Source organism: Pterocles gutturalis, unplaced genomic scaffold (genome assembly GCF_000699245.1).
Source record: "Pterocles gutturalis isolate BGI_N339 unplaced genomic scaffold, ASM69924v1 scaffold26368, whole genome shotgun sequence".
NCBI classification, from domain to species: Eukaryota; Metazoa; Chordata; class Aves; order Pterocliformes; family Pteroclidae; genus Pterocles; species Pterocles gutturalis.
Genome location: NW_010126416.1, coordinates 12,208 through 35,254, shown reverse-complemented (window position 1 = coordinate 35,254; position 23,047 = coordinate 12,208). Strand labels below are relative to the sequence as shown.

At 55.3% G+C, this 23,047-nt stretch overlaps 1 protein-coding gene across 1 annotated transcript in view; it reads right to left on the bottom strand.

Moving 5' to 3' along the window:
- The window catches only part of ASTN1 (astrotactin 1), a gene marked incomplete at its 5' end in the record, with an annotated part of 30,812 nt that extends 8,078 nt beyond the window's left edge, over positions 1 to 22,734 (bottom strand). Inside the window, 16 exons of the mRNA XM_010078989.1 lie at positions 3 to 137; positions 2,693 to 2,881; positions 3,057 to 3,161; positions 5,190 to 5,317; positions 5,622 to 5,816; positions 6,018 to 6,184; positions 6,859 to 7,009; positions 7,409 to 7,546; positions 7,981 to 8,055; positions 14,975 to 15,059; positions 15,476 to 15,643; positions 16,520 to 16,669; positions 17,713 to 17,820; positions 18,263 to 18,409; positions 19,258 to 19,684; positions 22,547 to 22,734. Of these exons, the coding sequence (XP_010077291.1) occupies positions 3 to 137; positions 2,693 to 2,881; positions 3,057 to 3,161; positions 5,190 to 5,317; positions 5,622 to 5,816; positions 6,018 to 6,184; positions 6,859 to 7,009; positions 7,409 to 7,546; positions 7,981 to 8,055; positions 14,975 to 15,059; positions 15,476 to 15,643; positions 16,520 to 16,669; positions 17,713 to 17,820; positions 18,263 to 18,409; positions 19,258 to 19,684; positions 22,547 to 22,734 (2,556 nt within the window). The remainder of the gene's footprint in view (positions 1 to 2; positions 138 to 2,692; positions 2,882 to 3,056; positions 3,162 to 5,189; positions 5,318 to 5,621; positions 5,817 to 6,017; positions 6,185 to 6,858; positions 7,010 to 7,408; positions 7,547 to 7,980; positions 8,056 to 14,974; positions 15,060 to 15,475; positions 15,644 to 16,519; positions 16,670 to 17,712; positions 17,821 to 18,262; positions 18,410 to 19,257; positions 19,685 to 22,546) is intronic.
- Between the last annotated feature and the right edge of the window lie 313 nt (positions 22,735 to 23,047).

Genomic DNA, 23,047 nt, shown 5'->3' with positions numbered 1-23,047 from the left:
GCGGCTCTGGCACTCCATCCGCACGCCAGCTGCCATGCGCTTGGTGCCTGACTCAGAGAGGCTGGCGATGTACTCAGGGAAGGTCAGCACCTTGGGGTCCCGCTCATGCTCTTCTGACTCGTCCGAGGGAGAGTTGCCTGGGGAAAGGGGAAAAGAGGGGCACTGGAGTGAGGTCTGAGCCATTGATAAGGGGATGTGAGGGGGCTAGAGCCCTGCCTTCCACCCAGAAGAGGGGCAGTGCTGCCCAGAGACCCCCTGGTATCCTTAGGAGTTGCCCACTTTTGGTTTGATTTGGGTTTTTTTAGGCATTAAATGCTCACTGGTCTTCAGAAGATAAATGAGGACTGAAAAGTTCACCCTGGACTCTACCATCACGGGTCCTTTTGTCTCTCCATGCCTCAGTTTCCCCAGCCCTTTGCCTAGCATGGGGACTGACCACCCTTGCAGCAGGTCCCCAGGAGAGGGAGCCACCTTCGTGTGCTTGGAGACTGATGAAGGACCTGCCTGGGCACCTTCCCCCCATGATGACATCCTGCCAAAGCCCCCCCACCAAACCCCCCTGCTGCAAAAGCCCTCCCGGCCCAACAGCTGATTTCTTCGTTGGATCCCAAGGACCCCCATCAAAGCTGACGTGACGGAGCATGTTGGTGACCAGATAGGACGAGCGTCAGACCAGGGTGCACAGCAATGATGCTGACTCAGTGCCCCTGCACCCCAAAGGTCTGCAGCCAGCAGCACCAAAGAGCTCAGAATGAGCAAGGAAGACTTGCCAGTGCCTAACGATGCCCAGAAAGCTCCCGAGATGGCTACAAAGCGACCAAGCCCCTTCACCCCTCCTGCACTCAGTCCTCACACAGGGAAGTGAGCTGCGGAGCGGTTCCATTGCGGGAGCTGGTTCAAGCCTGGCTCCTCCTGTCTCTTCACACTGTTTGGGGGATGATGGAGGTGGACAAAGCACCACCACGAAGCAAAAGAAAATGGTGCGATGGAGGCAGATGTGTTCATCGGGACCGCAGACCGCCAGCCAGACTAGGACAAGACTGAAGGCCCATTTACCCTCTGCCTTGTGCACAATAGGGAAAATCTACTGCCAACCCTTAGGCAACCCTTGGGGGGTTTTTCTCCAGCGCTCACATAGCGGGAAATATTTTGACCCAAGGGGAAAAGTCCTGGCACAGCAGTAAAGAAGGTAGGATCTGCCCGTCACTGCTGTGCCCTGGCTAGCATTGCCCCACCGCTGAGAGCCTTGCTGTGCAGCGGAACGATGCTTTTCACCCCAAAGGATGCCCCTGGCTCTACACCGAAAAAAGAGGGGCCCATTGATGATGGTTGTTGGGGTCGGAGGAAGCCGAAGGATGCCCCTGGGGCAGGCTCAGGACATTGCCAGCAGTGGCTTTGGTGGGGGCTGGCTGCTGCCGGGAGCCGCTGGAGAGCACATCCACGGCTCAATAAGAATATCTTCCTATTGCAAGGGTTTGCTGAGAAATGGGCCAGCGCCAGCCTCTCCTCGAGACTCCTGCAAAGAAAACAAGGCTGTTAAAGAAAACTCGGGGTACAAGAGCATTGCTCCGCTCCCCCAGCGAGCTGGGAAAGGATTGCTCTGCGCTGGCTGTGAATTGCAGCTTAGCAGGCGCCAAGGGAAAGCAGAGGAGCCAGGGAACGATTTGTCTCTTGCAATTTCCCAATCGATATCCAGCTCCTGACGTTTGCAAACAAAAAGCAAAGGAGGGAAGAAAGTGGCAGGTGCCAGAGCGAAACCGAAATGTGATATTGTGGGTGGAAAGAGACTGCCAGACCTGAAAAGCCTCCAAGTAGGAAAATCAAAGAGGAGGAAATTGCAGGAGGGGAAAAAAAAAAAAGTACTTGCAATCAAAAGATGCTACATCTGGAGACAGTCCACAGCAAAACAGAACGGGTCTGTACTCTCGCAGGTGGGCTTGGGAAGAAGTCCAGGCTCCAGGAGGTCTGAGCCCACAGGATCCCAACTCAGGCTCGGAAAGGAGCCTCTCCCACACAAGAGCCCTGGAGATGAAACAAATATCTCTGCGGCCAGGGCACAGCAAGAGCAGCACCGTACGCTGGTGCCAATACTGAGAATTAAGAATCTTCACAGTGGACATGACATGGCAGTCACGGTGCCTGTGAGCTCCTCTGCCTGCACCCAGGGGCTCCTGGGCAGTGGCAGCAAACCAAGGGCACCCCAAAAGCAGCGGCTTTTGTACCATGGTGAACCTCCCAGTTCATAACTGGGCTCTAGATATTAAAAGCACTGTGCTGACAGCCCGGGAGAAGAAAATACATTAGGAGGAGAAAAGTCGGGCTGCGGGATGCAAGTGGGAGAGAGCAGATACGGCGGAGACAAAAGCAAGCAAGGAACAGGATTAAAGACAAATAACAGTTAAGTGCAGAATCCGGCAGGATGGCTTGGTGGGATTAGTGCATTCATCTTCATCTCCCTGGGGATGTGGGAATTTATCTTCCTCTCTGGCCTGGACCGATGCCTGCTGCAGTCCATGGAAGTCCTTTGTCTGCCTTCGAAGGGTCCAAGAGCGGGGTGGAAGTAAAAGGATGAGACAGGACACAGCCCTGGTGCAGGCTGGGCACTTTCCCTGCTATGCCGAAAGTAAACCCAGCTCCCCATTCCCATGGGGTGGCTGTGAGGACCCTTCTTGGGGATGAGCGGGGCTCCTACCTTTGCTGATGTCCTCATACTCCAGCCAGAGCTGCCGCTGGACCTGCCGGTTGGGATACCAGATGGAGCAGGTCTCCTCAAAGCCGTACATGGCCTCTTGGATGTAATGGTTGCCAAAGTGGTCCAGCAGAGCCACAAAATCTCCGCGGGAGGTGGCCCCGTCCAGAGAGTGGAGCGCATTGCTGAAGGCTGGGGAGGAGATGGGAGGAGATGCTCAGATCCCAGAGGACCCCAAGCCCTTGCCACCTCCCTACACACTTGCGATGGGCAAGCAACCTCTGAGCCCCCCACCCGCCAGAAGAAGGCTGTTTGTCCTCCGGACACCCCTTTTTTCCCCTTCTTCCCCCTAGCCTTGCACGCTTACACTGGGAGATGGTCAGCTGGTTGAGCCGGACATGGTACATGATGGACCGCACCTTCCAGTGCTGCAGGAGTGGGTACCCGGACACCTCGCTGAAGTTCACCATCCCTGCCGGAGAAAGGAGACGGGGGCTCAGCACCACTGCCCAGGGATGCTTCGCCGTGGGGACAGCTGCAGCCCCTCATGCTGTGTCCGGGGAAGTAGTCAGGGGAAAGGGCTGCGCACACACCACGTCACCCCTGGGGAAGGCGGCAAGGCATTCAGAGCTGAGGGTCAGCTGCTCCCCGGCAATTAAAATCATGGCTTTGAAGGCAAACACGGCAGCTCGTTTCATCCTGCTGACCGGGGCTCTGCGTCGGAAGATAATGAGCCTCATCCTGCATCCCCTCCTGCTTCCTTCCCGGCGCAAGCTCCCAAGACATGCCCAGGTGTGCTAATTATTTCACTAATGAGAGTTGCGCTTTTTAATGAGCTGTTTGCAGGCCTGGGAATGGTCACCGTCATGCCACGTGTGCCCAAGTGCAGCCCTCGGTCCCTTCGGCTGGGACTGAGCCAAGCAGAACACTCACGTGCGGGGGAAATCGCACGCCTCTCAATGCTCATGATCCCTCGGGACATGATGGCAACGCCGGGGCTGAGCAGGACCTGGGGTTTCTCCTTCTCCAGGCAAAGCCATCCCATTCTCTTTTTTTTTCTGGGTGTTATGGGCAGCCACTTCGTCCTGCCCAAGGCACACGACAGCTCAGCTTCCATAAGCAGAGGAACCGAGAGGCCACCGAGCCTTGGATGACACCCCAGAAAGGGAACTGAAGGGTGCTCATGGCTCTGATTTTGAGGACTGGTGCATCCCTCAGTGTGCCGCAGTGGGATGCCGGGACACAGCCGCCTCCAGCTCAGCAGTGAAGGGGCAAACTCTGCTGCTGAACAGCCACCCAGCAGGAGTTTGGGAGGATAACAACAGGCAACTCCCGCTCCAGAACAAGAAATGGAGGCAGAGGATAAGGAGGATAAGATCCTTTGCCTTCCGGTGCCTCTCCCCTCACTGCTGGCTGCTACCAACAGCTTCAAAGCCTTGCTCTTCCCTGCAAAGCGTTTATGCAAAAACAGCCCTTCCTTACTCAGCAGCTCTGCCTCTCATGTTTTCACAGCAATATTCACATCTGCTTACTGACAAGCAGAGAAGATTATACTTTTTTTTTTTTTTTCCTTAATCAGCCACAAAGAGCCAGCAGAGCAGTGGGAAATGACCAGGATAATTTACTGCCTTCTGCCTGCCTGGCATAATTGCCAGCAGAAAGCCAACCCCGCTGACCCCACCGTGATGCCGAGGCTGCAGCAGTGCTGCTGTCGTTCTGTCCATGCAGCCATGTTGATGCAGCCGGGAGGACAGCTGAGCACCTCCAAGCATGGCTGAGCATCCCCAGGGCTGCAGGGACAACCTGCTGATGTGGCTCCCCAAGGGGGGGCTCAGCCCCGCTGGGACCCTTCAGCATCCTCCTCCCTGCCTGCATCTGCCTCCACGCACACCTACGTTGCCATGCACCCTATGGGGTGACCAGCACCCATCAGACCCTGGGTGCAGCCCATAGACCCTGCAGACCACTTCCGAAACACCTCATTATCCACATTCCTCGTTCAGTAGCTGCCTGGCGTCCTCAGCCATTTCAGCCAACAGCAACCAACACTGAGGGAGGAAAGGCTATTTAGGGGTGCTGGTAACTTGGTGGAAGAAAGGTAAATCCTCGAAGGTTGTCTAGGAATCCATGAGAACCCTGTTGCTCATGGCCCAATGATGCTCTAGCAGGACAAAATTAAGCATTTTGGTTTGCTTGTGGCAGGTTTTGAAGGCTTTGTTACACCAGAGACTTGGAAATCAAATGACAGGTGTTTGGAAAACTTTTTTGCCTTGAATTAAAAAAAATCAATTTTGCAAATACCCCAAATATCCAATGGACACTTGACCTTTAACGCCACACAATTAATTTACAGCCTCTCCCTGTCCTTCATTTTTAATGCTTTCCTCTTACCGCTGCTGCTGTGGGATGCTGAAGCCAGACTGGACATATCCCATGGCAGACATCCCCTGGGAGGGGTGGGTGCTGAAGCTGGGCAGTGGGTCCAGCTAGGCTCACTCACCGGTGAGGAACTCAGGGTCAGGCGTGGGTTCGGAGAGCTCCTCCTGGCACTGGTTCTCCAGGGGCACCGTGGCCACCACCAGCCCATCCGGCAGCTGCTGCTCCAGGCCCCGGGCAAAGTTGTTCTGCCTGGAATTTAATTGCAGAGAGGAGGGCAGGGCTGGAGGACAAGGGAACTGCCTGGGATCATCCCCACCAGCTGATGACCCATCCCAAAAAGCCACTCAGCACCAAGCCCTTCCTTTGGGCATCGGTTGTCTAGCCTCGATGGAAAGCTTCGCTCACCCCACCAGCCCCTGCAAAGCTTGACCAGATGAGGATGGACCAGGCAGTGTGCTAAAGTCCAGCCCCAGGCTGCTTCCCATGCCTTCCTCTTGGAGAGGACAGCAAGGTCTGGCCCTGCTGGGGTCACCTCCCCACATCCCCAACTCACCTGAAGGTCCCTTTGAGCACCTGCCCCACAGCCACCTCCTTGGAGTGGTTGTTGTAGCCGTAGAAGATCTCCCCAAAGAGCGTCTGGTTCATGGGCAGCTCGCGTGGCTCGCCGCAGTCCCCCGCCTCAGGGCACGACTCCGAGATGAGCTGGCATGACCGCCCGTCCGTGCCCAGCTTGTAGTCCTCGATGCACCTGGGAACCCAACAGGGAGTCCACCACCAGCTGCAGCCCCCACTGGTTGGGCCACCAGGTCACCCCAGCAGGGACACCAAGGACCAGAGGACACCTCCCTCCCAAGCCACCCAACCTTACGAGCTCAGGGTGGCAGCGGCAGGGTCCAGCAGCACCACCGTGGGGGTGTCCCCGTGGCCAGGCCGGTGACAAGGCACTCACCCGCAGAACATGAGGATATTGTAGAGCAAGGGCTCCTCGGGCAATGGGACCATCTGCTGGAGGCACAGCTGCTCACAGCCCCCGTTGAAGCCATCTGAGCAGTCCACACCCACATGACGGTCATAGCAGCCCGTGCCATCCTTCATGGGGCTCAGTCCTGTCGGGCACTGGTAGGGGGGCAGAAGCGAGAGGTGAAGCCCCCAGGGAAGAAATCTGGCCCCAGGAGTGAGATGGAGGGAGGGCTCCACTGCAGCTCTCCATTGGGAACTGCAGCCAGAGCGATGCTCAGGGGCTGTGGGATGGACCATGGCAACACTGCCCATGGCTGCAGATTTTGCTCCCACTTCCTCTGCCCCTGGGGAGTGCAGCCCCTGGGGTGGGAGCCCCCCAAGATGCCCCCCACCAAGGTAATGTGCTGGCTTCAACCCTCCTCACTGGTACCCAGCTCCAGTGACCGCCAAAGCATTGCCATCCTGTCCAAGCCGAACAGCTGTCCCCCACTCCCAGCCTCCCCACCCAGATGTCTAGCTCTGGTGGTATCATGGCAGGACACCCCGGCCACACAAACCCCTCTGTTTTGGGGTACACGCTTTCCCTGCACAGCAAAGGAGTTGTGGCAGTGACAGGGGACATGCGTGGGTGATGTGGGACCTCCTGGAGAGCCAGCAGGATCCCTCATGTGTGCATGCAGCAAGGACCTGGACAGAGGTCCAGATCCAACCCCAAAATACCCATCCCGAGGCGATAGGAAGGCAGGAAGAGTGCAGCCCTTCCCTCTCTGCCCTCCCCCTCCTTGCTCACACCCGAGGAGATTTGCAGGTCCCTGGGGGGGTTCACGCACCACGCAGCCCGTGGAGTCCAGCTTGCGGTCCGAGATGCAGCGGAAGTTCTTGCTGCAGCCGCCGTTGTCCCGGGAGCAGTCACGGACGGGGCCGAAGGAGTCAAGGAGGACCTCCAGGCTGTCGAAGGAGGAGGAGGTCATCAGCTCTTCCCTGCAAGGAAGAGGAGGAGGAGGTGTGACACTGCTCTGACGAGACGGCGCGAACGCAGACACGGCCATGGCTGCCGCGGGGATTTTTCCAGAGCTCAGGTTTCCCTCAGGCTGTCAGCGAACTGAGCAGCAGCCAAGCTTTTAGAGGGACGCGGGAAATATCAAGATGATGAGAGCTACCTCCAAAGGCTCAGCTCTGCAGGCACTAAAGAGAGGCAGGTTAATGGAGGCTCTAATCTCCCCCTGCAAATTGTGGGGTGGGGGTCCCTGCTCTCATCAACCCCCACATGCTTTGGGTTGGTCCCGTCGCTCCAGCGATGTACCACTGGTTTATTTACGGAAAAGCAAATTATATTGCTGAAAAGCCTCCTAAACACCCTGGCCCCACCATAGCACCTACCTGACCTCCACCGCGTCCTCCATCACCGTCATGTCGGTCTTGCACTTGGCCGAGGGGTTGATGGCCAGCTCGGCCGGTGGGATGACGAAGCTCTTGCTCAGCGGCAGCCACATGCCTTCCCCCAGGGTGTAAGTGAACCTGCCGGGGAGAGCGGCAAAGGCTGTCATGGAGGGAAACGCCAAGCCCAGAGGGCTGCTTCTACCCGAAATCAAACCCTTGAACCTCCCCCCCTGCCCTGCAGGGATGCCAGCCTGAGCAAAAGCAGATGGGCAGGGTAAATTGGAGTGAGTGCACCCAAATGACCCCCAAAAAGCCATGCAATTTAGAAAAAAAATTTGTTAGAAATCCACCTTCAGAGCCTAAACCTTGCTCTCACCATGAATGGAGAGGAGGAACCCAGCATCCCACACGGCAGCTGTGGCAGCACCTTGCCAGCCATGCTCACGTGTCCCCAGGAGGTGGCACAGGACAGCCATGCTCAGCCCTGCCAGCTGGGGTATCAGCCTGCCCATAGTCCCCGACTCATATTTTTAACCCCCAAATGTGCTGACCAAGTTGCCTTTACTGCTTACCGAAAAATCTTGTCGGATGGCTGCTCGCCCAGCACCAAGTCGAAGCCGCGCTGGAAGATGGTGTATGGCCAGGGCCTGGAGGAGAAACCCAGGAGCATCACACCAGCATCACACACCAGCAGCTGCTCACAGCCCAGAACCCTTCCCCTTCTCAGCCCTAGCTCATGTGCAGAGGGGTCCTGGGATGAGACGGCTCAAACTAAACCACGACAAGGTGGTAAAATAGCCCCACATCCCAGATCTTAATTTCAGGGTTCCTACAACATCAGATCCTCACCCCAGCCTGCCAAGGGGTCGGTGTTGTGTTGCATCCTTTATTTTGGGGTACATTGCACTCCAGTGCCACCCGTATCCACAAGCCTCACGCTCCTGCACACTTGCCTACCACCTGCCCAGCTCTTATTTTAGCGATTTGCATCACAGCCATCAAATTGCAAAAAGAAAAACCACAACACAGCTGAACCATCTCTCTGCAAGGCTTTTGCAAGGGAGCAGGTCAGCACCAGGGCTGCAGCTTCACCTCCTGCCTTATTCCGCCCCGGGGGTTACTGTCTCAGGAGGGGGGCTCGGGAAGCCTCAGCCCCTGAGGGACTTTGCCAAGGGGTCTGGAAGGTGAGATGGAAGTCTGGAGCCAAGCAGAAGGGCTGGAACCCTGTTCCCAAAACCTAAATCTCCAAATCTTCTTTGCAAGAGCTCAGAGCTGGGCAAAAAAAGAGATATCTCCATCTTGTTGCATCACTGCTGTTAAAATTCAGGGTGAAAGCATTGGGTGCTGCCGACAAACCCAGGGATTTTCTCCAGAGGCAATTACAGCTCTCCTGCAGAAGCACTTTTAATTTCTAATCTGAAGTTATTTTAGCAAGGAAAAAAAAAAAAAAAAAAAAGAAAAAGAATTACAGGATTACAACGTGCTGTCTCATTTCCTCGCTGGGATACAATGCCACTTTCCCGTCCGGTTGGTCAGGAGCAGGGGATTACATTCAGCCCGCAGATCCGATTGCCCTGAATGAGGTCAGCTTCGGTCGGAAAGTGATGTGCTCCTCGAGTCTTGCCGACCCCTTGAATGCTTCACGCCTCCGCCTTCCAGCGCTCCCGCAGATGGGTTTTATTCATGCTTCTCAGGAGCATGGCAAGCAGGGAACAAAAGCAGAGCCAAGGTATTGTTCCCCATCGACTCGGGTGGAAAAGCGGTTGTGAAGAGCTGCTCATGGCTGGCAGAGGAGCTCAGCCCCAGGGCCGGTGCTGCAGGGGCACAGTGGCCGCCAGATCTCTGTCAGATGGCACATCTGGCAGCCCATGGATGCCAACACACCTGGGACACTCAGCCAGTGGGCTTGGACCTGCCTGGGAGATGGAAATCAGCACCCAGGCTGCGTTGCGTCCACCCAGGGTGCAATTTCCAACTGGGGCTAAAATTCGTGTGATGATGGCTTTGAGCTGGGGAAGAGGTTTCCATGCTCCAGGAAGGGACCATGTGGCATCTCCTCAGCCTGCCTTACTTTGCCTCTACTCGGGGTCAAAAAAAGACCCATCAAAAGGAAGGTTCAGCCTTTAGCTATACACCGATGTGGTAAAGGACAACCACTGCTGCCAGGCACTGTTGGGTCTGCAAGAACGCACACCTTCTGCAGGGAAACCCTTGGATGGTCCCCATACAAGAGCTCCAGCTCAACAAGAGGCACTTGTCCATCCTCATCTCGGAGGAAGCTCTCCAGGAGCTCAGCACCAACATTTCCACACCTCACCTCCTCCATTGTTGCCTTTTGCCCACCTGCCTGCGCCACTGTGTCACCCCCTCCCTCTTCTCCCGCACGGCTGTCCCCATCCCCACTTTCCTTGATGGCTGGAGGCACCTCACTGCTCTGGTATTTTTGTTGCTCTTGGCAGGTATTGTGGTTCCACGGTCTTGAGAGCTCACAAAGGAAAGTGAGACAGAGCAGAAGCAGCTCTGCGCCTGATCAGGTTGGATGAAAAGAGCCATAAATGACAGCACTCAGTTCCCAACCAGTGCATCCCCAGGATGATCTTCAGGTCTCTCTGCTTTTTCCAGCTGGACCATCAGCTACGCTTTGCTCCAGCTCTGAGTTTGAGTGGAAGCTCCCAAAATACACACTATAAGCCCTCCAGAGCTGACGCTGCTATTGATGCTCTGACCCATCTCACCAGGATGCTGGCCATGCTCAAATTACCATCCCAAGGGGACAAAGCCAGCCTGACTTCCAACATCACGAACCACGCTCCTCCTGGTCCTTCTGGACAAGACAGGTGGGATAAGGAGTCAAAGCCCGGTGCCCATAGGATGTGGCCGTGAAGAGTGAACCTGGAGCAGCTGGAATGTGGGGAGGTGGCAGATGAGGGTCTTTTCAAAGGGCATGGAGAAGTTGCCACACGTGTGCATGGCTGAAATGCATGGCAGGGGGTTGGAACTTGATGATCTTTAAGGTCCTTTCCAACCCTAACCATTCTATGATTCTATGGAGGAGAAGGCGATCATCTGTTATGCACCGAAATAGGTGAATTCACGCCTATTTCCCTGCCCCCTGGTGCTCCTGGGGGTTTCCACCACATGGGGACAGCCACACAGAGCCCATCACGGCAGCAAAGCACCAGCCCCAAGGGCATGCTGGGGGCAAGCGGTGGGGACCAAGGCACCCACTGCATCCCTTCACCACCCATCCCCAGCCTGAACAGACCAGAAGCATCCCTGCAGTACCCGCACTCCTCCTGTAGCCCCACCACCCATCCCCAAAGTGGGGACCCATGAGGACCCAACACCCCAACACGGGACAAACAGATGAGACACAAGCACCAAGCTGCCGACTTCTCCCACTGGCGATGCCCATCCTGACTTGGTTTTGCTTTGCAACAGCTTTGCCCAGGCTTCAGCTGCCAGTGTCTCTCCCTTTCCCACCTCCCCACCCCCTGGCATCCCTTCCAAGCAGCTCTTTATTAAAAATGCTAATGCCAGCACTTTCTCCCTGGGCTGCCCATAAATCTGTGAGGAGAACGGGGCGGGAGGAGGAGAAGGCGGATGGGTGGTTTGGTGAAAGGATCTGAAAGAAAGAGGAGCTTTTTATCTGGCCGTCCTTCAAGCTCGCAAAGCCGAGGCACACAGCAGGGGATGGAGAGAAGCAGAGGGGGAAAAAAAAAACCAAACCTAGAAAAAGGGGTGGGGAAAGAAAGAAAAAAAAAAAACAGAAAAAGAGGAAAAAATAAAAAGAGGGGGGAAAAAAAGACTTTAAGTAGGAGAAGTGCTGTCTTTGTCATTTCAGCATGTCCCCAGCTCCTCTGTGGGATAGGGCACGAGAGGATGTATGGCCAGGGAGGGGGACAACAGAAGAGAAGTGGCACCATGGGGCGGGGACGTGGGTGAGCAGGGAGTGGGCTGTGGCACCCATTCGGGTCCTGTGCTGGAAAAAAAGGCTGCAAGGCTGCAGGGTAGAGAAAGAGGGAACCCCATGGGAGGGGGCTGGGGTGGCCTCCACTTGCCAGCTGCTAGAAGAGGATGATGGCACCCAGCCAGACGCATTCACCAATTCTCTGAAACTGGCCTAAAAGCTTGCCATACTGGGGAAGAACCCATTACATGTTGAAAGGGCACGTTGCTAAAGACTCTTTAAATGCCAACTGTCTTAAATCTCATCGGGGTGTCTGGAAAGGCCACCCAGGCAAGAGCAGCTCATGGGATGGGAAAGTCATTGGCCACAGCATGAGGGGTCTAAGGGCTGAGATGAAGAAGTACAAATGCGGGCAGGTAACAGGTTATTAACTAAAGGCAGAATGAGACGATGAGACTTTTGGTCAGGTCATACCATGAAATAACTGCAGGAGTTTGGTTTGATGAGCAAAGATGAGGCAGGGTTGGTTGGATTGCTGGAAACTGAATCTTACCCAGGAAATGTTAGAGTAAGAGCCAAAAAGCAGCTAATTAACAATGCTTATCAAAGCAGGGAGACAGACTGCGAACGCACAAACAGCACCAGGCAGATTTGTTTAAAACAGCTGAAGAGCAGCACAAAAAAAAAAAAAAGCAGTTGATGAAATGTATCTGCTACCCATGATCAAAAAGATCTTATTTTTTGACAAACTGACGAAGATGTAGGGACCGGATGCATTGGGTAAAAGATGTACCGCGGTGGCATGGATCTCAGCGTGGCACCCCAAAATACACACAACACACAAAGCCTCGCGGCTGTCGCCAATAAAGCTCGAAGACGAGCTCGCCTTCATGAGCAAAATTAGATGCTGCTGAGCAAACAGGCACAGAGTCAACCCATAATCACTGTAAATACAAACAAACCAATGGCAAACCTCTCTAAACCAAAGGGTTCAGAGTTTCCAGATTGCCAGCTCAACCTGCACCCCAACCCCATAAATACCAGGTTAAAGTCACAAGTTATTCAGTTCAATGGGCTCTGACAAGATGGTTCTGCTGGACCAAAGAGAATTCATCACACACGTGGCCCCGTGGAGGCCAAGGGGACACCTTGGATGGGTAGAAGAGACCTCCACCATCACACGCCCTCGCAGGCAGAGCTGCACCAAGCAGCACCTGGACATCAGGAACAGATCGCAGTGCAGAAAAAAAAAAAAATCCTCATTAAACATCGAGCTGGCCTCGGCATCACGATGTGGAGTGTGGCCACACTTTCAAGAGCCCCTATAAATAGTGGAAGCTGCAGGCGGGGATGGTGAAGTGTGGTCTCAGCTGCTGCCATTTTCTGAAACAAAAATCTGACGAGTTCAAGGAAGGTACACAAAATGACCCTGGTTTCAAACAGCTCGAGAGAGGAGCTCTCAGAGGGAGGTGCTGAAAAAGCATCAGAGCCTTCTCGAGAGCGCAGAGAAGGGGAGAAGGAATTTGACAGCCCCACCATGGTCTAGAGCTGCATTGAACCTTGGGGAAAAAGAGATCTGCTCAGTTTCTCTGCCCCAAACAGAAAAGCATGTTGGAAACACTGCGTATAACTTGTCACAGCCAACTTTGGTATATAAGAAGAGATCCAGGACAACATGTATCCCAGACAGGTATGAACACTCTTACAGGATGAGAGGTAGAGGCTCAAGCATGGGCACAGAGAAGGCTCCTGCAGGGACATCAGGATGGAAGTGGGTCTGAAAAGTGGCCCCAAATCCCCCAGAGGAATGGAGTGGGTGCTGAGCACCTTTTGGGTTGGCATTGCTGAGACTAAAGCTGGGTCTGGAGCTGCAAACAAGTCCAGAGGGCTGCTGGAATGGATTTGTCCTTCCTGCTCTCAGCTTCAATCCTGCTTGTTACCATCTATATTTTGTCCCAATTCACCTGAAAGCAGCTTTTTCACCACTTTCTCTGTAGGTGCTGGAGCAGCCAGATAGGGAAGAAGCTCGAGAAGAGCAATGTGCATAGGAAAAGTGTGAAGCTGTGGTCCCACGCCCAGGAGCAAAGGCAAAGCAGAGGGGAAGGAAGCAAACGCTTCTCCACCCGTGCTTATGCATTTGTACCCCCTGCCTCAACGGACAAGTCATTTGCCTTCTTGCTTTTTGCAAGGTAGTAGGTCCAGCACACCACTGGTGGCTCTGCCCAAGGCACAGGCTGGCACCAAATTGGCCGTGGGTGCCTGTGGGTTCTTTCCAACCCACTGCAAGACCCTTCTAAACCAAACACATGCCAAAACGGGCAAGTCTCTGGCAGGGGGAATAACCCCCCCCACACCTCACTCCCCATCGCCAAGTGCCTCTTATGAGATGGGCACAGAGGAGCTGGGGACATCCCTGTCGAACACTTGTCTCCTGGGGACTGACAGCCCAGGGAGCTGTATTTCTGCCTGTATTTCTGTACCTCCCCCCCCAGCAGCAATACCTCGGGGAGGTTTGGAGACCTTGACCACAACACTCAGCATGTCCCCAGCATGGGGACATGTGTCTCATGAGCATCACCCTGTCCCCAGCCTGGCTCAGGGCACCTGCAACGATGGCTGCCCTTGTCTACTGCACCAGGTTTAATTGTTAAACTGCTTTTGAAATGTAAAAAAATCAGAATGGGAGTTGGAGGCAGGGCAGCCGTGCTCTCCCCAGGTCTCAGTTCAAAGGGACGCAGCTGGGGACGCAGCTGGGGACGGCTGGCGTGGGCAGCCCCCCACAGTTGCCATCCTCCTGAGCAACGGCACGGCAGGGGTGCCACCAAGCCCAGCCTTTGATGATTTTTTTCTTCCCGCTGTGAAAACTAATGACTTCGGAGAGGGCGTCCTGCCACACGCGGGGACGATGCTGCCGCGGATCCAGCTGCGGCACAACCAGAGGACGGGAGGAAAAAGGGGGTTGGAAGTGCTGGTGCACATGGGGCTTATGGTTCTGGGGGTGTCTTGGCTTTCTGCACACTACCTCCAGCCATCCCTGGAAGTCCCCATCTGCACGTCAGCAACCCATCAGTGTTAAGGACCAGATGGAGCATCCCCCGAGGGTCACAGAGAGATGGGAAGGTTTGGGATCCCCCAGTAAATTGCTGCTGAAACATCAGAAAAATTTCCCTCTGCACTTCCGGGGGTGTAAAGCTGTGGAGCAGCCAGCGACTGCTCTGTTCCCTCAGGCCATGGCATCAGAGCATCTAATTTGCCTAATTTTCAACGAGGCATCGCCACCCTGCAGCCTCCCTCCTCTGCCAGGGATTGCAGCCCTCCTCTGACACTTTGCACACCCAAACCGAAAGCCCCACAAAGCACAAGACATCCAGGACCATGCCCACAAGGGGAAGAGGTGCAGCCTCGATTCTCTCCAGGGGGTGTTCACTCTGAAACCTAACAATGGCCTCTTCTACATCACCTCTGATTATTTCCAAAAATAGAAATCCTCACCTCCCACGAACCTGCTGCAGAGCACAACCATGCACTGACCTTACAATTCACCGAGACACTGCTAATTCTTTCACCCGAGAGGATTTCCTGCACTCCTATGCTGCTGTTGAAGCCCAGCAGCGAGGACAGTCCAAGCCCAGGCAGGCTGCAGCGGGTGCACTCACCCCTGGTTTGTTCCCCACTCGTTCCGGATGCAGAGATGCTTATGCACAGGGTCCTTCATGTAACCGTCGTAGCAGAGACACTCACCTATGGAGAGAGAAAGGGACACAAGGGACACGGGGGGACAAGGCTTTCCATGTGCACCCCTGCCAAAACCAGCCCACGGCCACCCAGGGCACCTGGCAGCTCCGTTCTCATGTCTGGAGCAAGATGACAAAACACCACCCCACCGAAGCCGGCTGAGCGGTGGGGGTGACCCTGGCTCCTGCTTAATTAATATGTAGTGAGTGCTCCAGGTCTGAGCGCACGCCTAAGGATAAGCGCTGCTGTGGGACAACTCCTGCACGGAGAGCGAAGGATGTGGGTTAAATGCTCTGCTCCCAAAACCTGCCACACGTTGATGATGCTTGCCACGGACACCCCAAAAAAGTAAGCTGAGCCAACTGGGAAGCTGCTAACCCAGATTAAACAAAGCTCCCCACCCAAATAGCCCAACAGCTTACCAGTCTCCGGGTCACACTGGTGCTCGCAGGGGTCAAGGAGGCGCCGGGCGCAGAGGTCCAGGGCCCAGGGCCCGCTGGAGTTTTGCTGGGAGAAGAGGACGACCTGCGCCGGGTTCAGCCAGTCGCTGGCATCCAACTGGCTCCCCTCCAGCAGGATGAACCGGCTCCCTGCCACCCAGAGGGGAGTCAGCCTTGTTGACCCACTGCTGTCTGCTCCATCCTGTGATGGTCCCCTGCATCCCATGATGGACCCCTCCATCCCATGATGGATCCCTCTGTCCCATGATGGTCCCCTCCATCCCATAATGGATCCCTCTGTCCCATGATGGTCCCCTCCGTCCCTTAAAGGACCCCTCTATTCCATGATGGTCCCCTCCATTGGCTGTGATGGATTCCCTCATCCCATGATGGTCCCCTCCATCCCATAATGGATCCCTCTGTCCCATGATGGTCCCCTCCGTCCCTTAAAGGACCCCTCTATTCCATGATGGTCCCCTCCATTGGCTGTGATGGATTCCCTCATCCCATGATGGTCCCCTCCATCCCATAATGGACCCCTCCATCCCATGATGGTCCCCTTCATTGGCTGTTCCATGAGGGTCCCCTCCATTGGCTGTGATGGATTCCCTCATCCCATGATGGTCCCCTCCATCCCATAATGGACCCCTCCATCCCATGATGGTCCCCTTCATTGGCTGTGATGGACCCCTCCATCCCATGACGGTGCCCTCCATCCCATGATGGTCCCCTCCATTGGCTGTGATGGATCCCTCCATCCCATACCCATCCCCTCCACGCTGTGCCCATCCCCTCCATCCCATGACAGCCATTGCCATCCTGCACCCGTCCCCCACACCCTGTACCCTTCCATCCCTCTGTCCCACACTGGTACCCTCTGTCCCATGCCTGTCCCTCTGCTCCGCACCCACCCCACACCCTCCCTCTCCATCACTCCCTCCTCCCTTCCAAGACAGCTCACAGAGTGGGGCAGGAAGGGGAAGGCTGGAGGGGTGGGGGGGATGGATAGTACCATGGGGAGCTCACCATCGGCGATGAGGTGCTCGGGGACGTGGAGGGTGATCTTGACGACGAGGGGGCAGCTCATGTGGGAAGAGCACACCAGGCTGATGACACAACTCGTCACGCTGATGAGGGTCAGTGTGGTCTTGTTCACCGGGCTGCGGGGGGAGCCCACTGCAGAACACAAAAGCACAGTCAAACCAGAGACACAAAAGGGATCCAGGAAGATCCTGGGGGATCTCAGGGTGCTGAGACCCTGCCCAGCCCCCTGGAAATCCAGTGTCAAGCCAATCAAGTGGAGTAACTTAGAGTTTTGAAGAGCATGAAGCATCCTTTGCTGCGGCAGCTCCCTCCATTCTGCCTCCCATGGCGGGGGTCTCCCCAAGCCTGGGCTCTCCAGCACCACTGCACCCCAAGCCCTTTGCAGCAGCAGGACTTGGAGGAGGGATATTGAGGAGAAGAAAGGCAAACGGAATGTCCTTTTTTTCCCTCCTCCTTTTTCTTGGCACTTCTCTTGGGTTAATTTTGCCATGACAACAGCCTCCTGGATGCCTTTGAAAAAGCTCCGGAGAGCCCTAACTGCTCAGGGCACACAGGTCTTTGGCTTTTAAACTCTTAGCTGAAGAAGCTGAGCAGAAAAATCTGGCTGGGGGATGAGCTATCCCCTGTGCAAAGCCTGAACCAGCCTCCCAGTCCCACCACTCCCAGAAAAACAAGGCACTATCCAGCAAACAAGGCTCGGCGAGGGAAAACAGACACCAACTCTCCTCCCCAGAGGAGAAAACCCCCCAGAGGGATGGTGCAGGGCAGAGGGGTGAGATTCCTCCCTGGGGACCGAGGCTGTCCCCATCTTCTGCCGCACACACAGCTCGTACATGCACAGTGCTGGAGCGAACCTGCAGCAGCACCGTGCTGAGCAGCGGCCCGGGAGCTCACGGGCCAGCCTTTGAAGTGTGTTACTCATTAATACACACCAGAGCCCAGCAAAAGCCTCCAGCAAAAAAAATCAGAATATATTTCATCCTCTGCTGAGAAACTCCACCGGAGAGCAGCAGCAGCCCACTGTTGGGAGTGCAGACTGGCACCTGCCCACGGCAGCCCGGATTGCACCCAGGCTTCCATCTTTTTCTGATGGAAAGTCTCTGAATCCAGAGAGGTGATGGCAAACAAGGCAACACGGGCCATGGCTTGTTGCCCGCCTCTGTGCCCACACCCACCTCGGCTGCGCCTCCGGCTCCGGGAGGGGTCTGTGTAGAAGGTCAGCTGGGGATCAGTGTCCGCCTCTGTCCCTGAGTCCCCCTCGGGATTGAGGAACGCTGAGCCGGCTGCGAAGGACATGGAGCGTGGTCATGGCAGAGCTGGCAGTGTGGCACCCCCAGCAGCCACATCCTCCATCACCCTTTCAGGGTAAGCATCGCCTGGAAGCCCAGGAGCCGTCTGCCAGATGGAACAGCATCTTCTCCCCTTCCCACCGCACACAGCCATGCTCCCTGCCACGGCTCCCATCACCTTGCAACTCTTCCCCATGGCCATGCTCAAGATCATAAAATATTCACCACAGCCAGCTCCCTCACATCTGTGCAACCAGCCAACCCAACATCATTTGCATCCTTGCAGACACCACTTCTGCTTACCCCTACCCAAACCCTCTTTTCCATGCTCTTGCCCAAGGCTGGCCCCATTTCTCCACTGCAGAAGAGGGTGAGATGCTGGAGCATGGGTGGGTGCAAGCCCAGAGCACCCCGTTTCCCCGGGGACCCTCCCTACCTCGTGCCTTGTTGTTGATGCGCTTGCGCTGGCTGCTGGAGGTGTGGGACAGCAGCGTGGCTTGCTGGTGGTTCGAGTCCACTGGGCTGGTGGCAATGATGTTGTCCTTGTACTTGTTCATCAGGGACAGCTTGGCGTTATCGCTCCCTGAGCAGGAAGAATTGAAGGACAAAATCTTTCAGCAATAAATATTTTAAAAAATTAAAAAAGGAGGAAGGCAAGAAAGAGCAAGATTTCCTTGGATCCATCTCCAGCATCTGCATGAGGCGACCAGGGTACCAAGGCCAATCGCCAAGCTGCCGCCAGTGCACCTTCACGAGCTCCTCAAAACCTGAAGGGGACCAGCACCTCCACCAAGCTAGCCCAAAGCCGAGATTTAACATTCAGCCTCTCAAAGCACTTCTGCACACCCAGGTCTGTAAAGAAAACTCCTGGAGAGCTTTAGGAACCACACCATGGTCTTCCCAAGCCATGTCTCAGCTGAGAAGGCTCCAGCTGGATGGTTCAGTTGGTAATAGGGGCAATGAGCAAGTGTGTTACAAGCCTCAAAGAATCCCTGCTGGTGATCAGAAGACAGGGTTAACTCTGAATCCTACTGATGGCAACTATAATTTTGCCACTAAAAATCTCAGCTGAAGAAGAAACCGGAAATCTTGGGATATAGAAGGGAATTTTGGGGGCACCATGAGGTAGCTCGGAGGGGACACCATTTAGTTCTCCACCAGGCCACAGGAACCACCACCCTTCCCCTCAAAGCTCCACCCTGCGCTGTCCCAGCCACATCCCGCTCAGCAGGGACTGCTCTCAACCAGCTGCAAGGTCTCCCAGCCATGGAAGCGCACTCAGAGTGCCACCAACATCTAACATGCAATGAAAACCCAGAAAAATGGGGAAAACACTCAAGGGAAAACATGTGTGTGGAATGATGGAGAGAAGATGGGTTGGAAAGGACCCAGCTCAGCCTATGCCCTCCCTCCCCCGTGTCGCAGCCCCACCTGGCGTGAGGTCCATGCTGGCCTTCTCGTTGCAGCCCTGCAGCGAGTCCAGGGTCCGGGTGACCTGGCTGGCGAAGTCCTCGCCGCCGTTCATGCACTCACGCTGGAGGTGATGCCGCAGGTCAGTGATGTCGTACTCGTAGCCATCCAGGATGGGGGTCTCGCGGATGCTGAGCGTCCCGCTGGAGTTGTGACCCTGCACGCGGGCGTTGCGCAGGCTCTCCCGCCCGTGGCCCCCAATCAGCACTGACGGGATGTAGTGGATCTCGTTGGCTGCCTCGGCACTGGCACTTTTTTGGTCGTTGGCTGCCTCGGCTGGGGCTCTTTTTGGGGGTTGTGGCACCCGCCGACGCTTGCACCAGCGCCGGCGGGTGTAGAGGATCATCACCAGGCAGAGGATGGAGAGCAGCAGGGCGATCATCCCTCCCTGCGGGCACAAACGCCGAGCGGGGGGCTCAGCTGGGGACCCTCGCCAGCCAACTCCCCCGGGGATGCCAATGCCCTGGGGATGCTCCAGGGTGGTCAAAATGAAGGCAATGGTGAGAGGAGCCCGGTCGTGCTGATAAGAGGGTGTTGGCACTGGGAGCGCCCGGCACTGGCCCAACGCTCCCGGCTGGAGCCTGCCTGGAGCTGGACCAGGCATGAAAAAGCAGCATTTAAAGCCGAACGTGTTTTGTTTTGCTCTCCCGCAACATGTCTTTGAAAGCAGAGATCAGATTTATTCCAGGCAAACGCTCCCACGGGCAACTTTTTTCTGACCCATTTCCAACCGGTTTCAGTGCTGTCACTCTCAATTGTGGGAGATGTTCCCAGGGCACCCAGCAGACATTGCAGCACAGATTAAAGGAGACCAAGCCTCAGGACAGCCAGATGAGTGAAGCATTGTTTGGGGAATGCCTAGGCGAAGAGACCCCACGGGGACAGACCCCAAAAGTGCACCCAGCCCTGCCACCATGTCACCATCCCCAAGGTCACCCTCCTGCAGAGATATTGTCACTGCACACACACGAAGGCGGCAAGATGAAAGCCCAAGCTGCCCCTCTACGCCCAGCCTGCCAAGAATAATCATAACACTAATACTAATAATGATAATAAAGAGCACATGGAGCCAGCTAAGAGCTCCATGTCCATCCGCTCCAGTCCCCCTCCTCTTTTCTATGCAAGAGGTGATCTTGATAAAATAAAATAATAGTAATAATCTGCTCCATTAGGACAAAACATTAAGGGAATTATTGAATGAGAAGCAGGAGAGGCAGCTGGGAGAAGAGCTCTAATGGCCATTACGGTTTAACCCTCTTTCATTCCCAGGAGAATGGAACTGCAATGCACCCTCCCAGCCCTCCTTCCAAACTTTCTTTAAAAGAAAAAAAAGAAATAAAACCCAAAGAAACTCCGGTGATTAAGGAGGGAAGCAGTCCAGCGGAGGTGGGGGGCTGGCTGGCACATGGCGTCTCTCCGGCCAGGAGCCTGCAGCCAGGAGGACAGGAAAGCTCACGCTGGGGCTGAAAACTGGCGCTGGATTCCTGACCAGCCCTGCCCATCCTGAGGTTTTTTAGGGGTAAAGCCAGGGCCCAATACTCTATCACGTTCACACCCCTTTGAGTTCCTCTGATCCATAAGCAGGGGTTATCCCCCTCCCCACCGGGGATGGTCTTCCACATCGCAGCTCTCCATCACCCAGGGAAGGGTCCAGCTGCAGACGGGGTGATGAGCATATGGGAGCAATACCAGGGCATTCCAGGCTTTCCTTTGCTGCCCTCCATATGCACATTAAAGCCCCATAAACACCAGAGAGCTCTGCCGTACACCCGCACTGTCAACGTGGGAGACCAAGCCGGAGCTCGAGTTGGGTGGACGCCCATTTGATTAGGACTGCAGCTGTGGGTTCCCAAAAAACACCTGGTATTTAATCGAACCTGCACCTCAGACCCCCAGTTCCTCTCCACGGGAGCACAGAAATCCCGTCCTGCCTCCATCCCCCACCACCCAGCACTGGTACGGCGGCTGCAAGAGGAGCCGGGCAGGCACGGGAGCGCTTCTGGCAGGGTCCACGTGCGGACCGCTGTCACGATGGATACAGTCTCGTGCTCCCACTTCTTCTCTTGGCAACCACACGAGGAAAGAAAGAAAATCAGCCTTGAAAACTCCACGTGATCCTGACTCCTGGCACAAAAGCCAACCTCTGTTTGTCAGGGAGTAAGGATGCTGCCGGAGCGGAGCTGAGAGCGATGGGGAAAAGGAGGAGAGGGAGGATTCAAGCTATATTTATACATTTTGGTACAAGAGCGATGAGTTAAAGACATCACTTTCATCAGCTCAATAACAAGTCTTGTTTCAGGCTCTCCTGTCTCCATTGTGGTGCCCACAAAAACCAAAACCACGGTGGCAGAGCAGGGCCAGCCTCTCCAGAGGCAACCCACCCTCTCGGGAGCAGCTGACTACAGACAATTAAAAAACAAAAAAAAAAGGAAACAGTCCAAAATGGTTTTTTGGGGGTGGCTTTTTTTTTTTTCTCCTCGAGACTAATTAAGCACAAATGATGGAGGAGAAACCCGGCCTGGGGCCGCAATCTGGAAGAGTTATTGACGGTCTCATTAGGGTAGGCACCATTAAACAGCCTGTTTGCAGCCTCGGCAACACATTGTCTCCAGCTAATTATCTTCCAGCGGCACAAAAATTGTCAGATTCTTCTGATTTTTTCCAACACAAGGAAAAAAAAAACCAACAACCAACAAACCACAGATCTACCTCCAACACTCTCGCCCTCTTTTCTCTGCCATCAAACCCTCATCCCCGTGTTTCTGCAGGGAGGAGGAGAGCCGTGCAACCTCCGCGCATGGGATGCTCTGGCTTACTGCGTGCTGCCAAACGGCTGCCACGGGGCTGCCACGCTGATAAAAGCAGCGGTGACAGTGCCCAGCGGCACTGTGACACCCACCGCGTGCCGAAGCAGCGGATGCCAGGCACCAGCCATTGGGCAAAGGGCTCCTGACAAAGTCAATGTGAATTAACCCCAGGTTATGGTGGTTCAGACCTTCAAAGCTTAGCAACCCCCAGGGCTAAAGGCACCCTGCAAACATATTTGCAAAGTGACACAAACTAAGGGCGAAGTCTCAAGCAGCCTGATGGAGAGGTGTCCCGGGCACCTCAACCAGCCCCCAAAGCTCGGCTGAGCTCCCCATCCTCAGGCAGGTGGACCCAGACAGGGAAATCTATGGCTTTTCCCAAGCCCCTCTATTTTCTACAGGTTTCTGAACACCTAAACGGGGCTGTCTTCATCATCACGTACCATGACAGAGATGTGGAGGATCCTCAGCTCCTCCTCCGCTGACTCGGTCTGGGGCTCGTCCGTGGGGTCGAAGCCAGGGAGGTTGGGAGCCCCATCTTGGTGGTGGATGTGGAAGAGCAAGGTGCCGTTCTCCAGCCACTGCTGCCGCCAGCGCACCAGCGGGATGTCGTCCGTGTTGCCCGAGATCTCTGCAAAAGCAAAGCAGATGATGGGGGGCCATTCGCCTCTTCCCCAAAAATGGGTGGAGGGACTAAGGGACACACACAGCAGGTCCCCTCCGGTCACCTCCTGTCCGCACCATGGCTGTCCCTACATGACCCACAACCGGAAGGGATAAAGCAGAGTAAAATCATATTGCTGGGTAAAATCCAGATACGGGTCCCTCCAAAAATCCAGATGTGGTGCAGAGGCAGAGCACTTACTGACAGCATCTCGAAGCCAGAGCTGGGGAGCCCAGCAGCATCCTTCCAGCCCTAACTCAGACAAGTTTCACCCACGTGC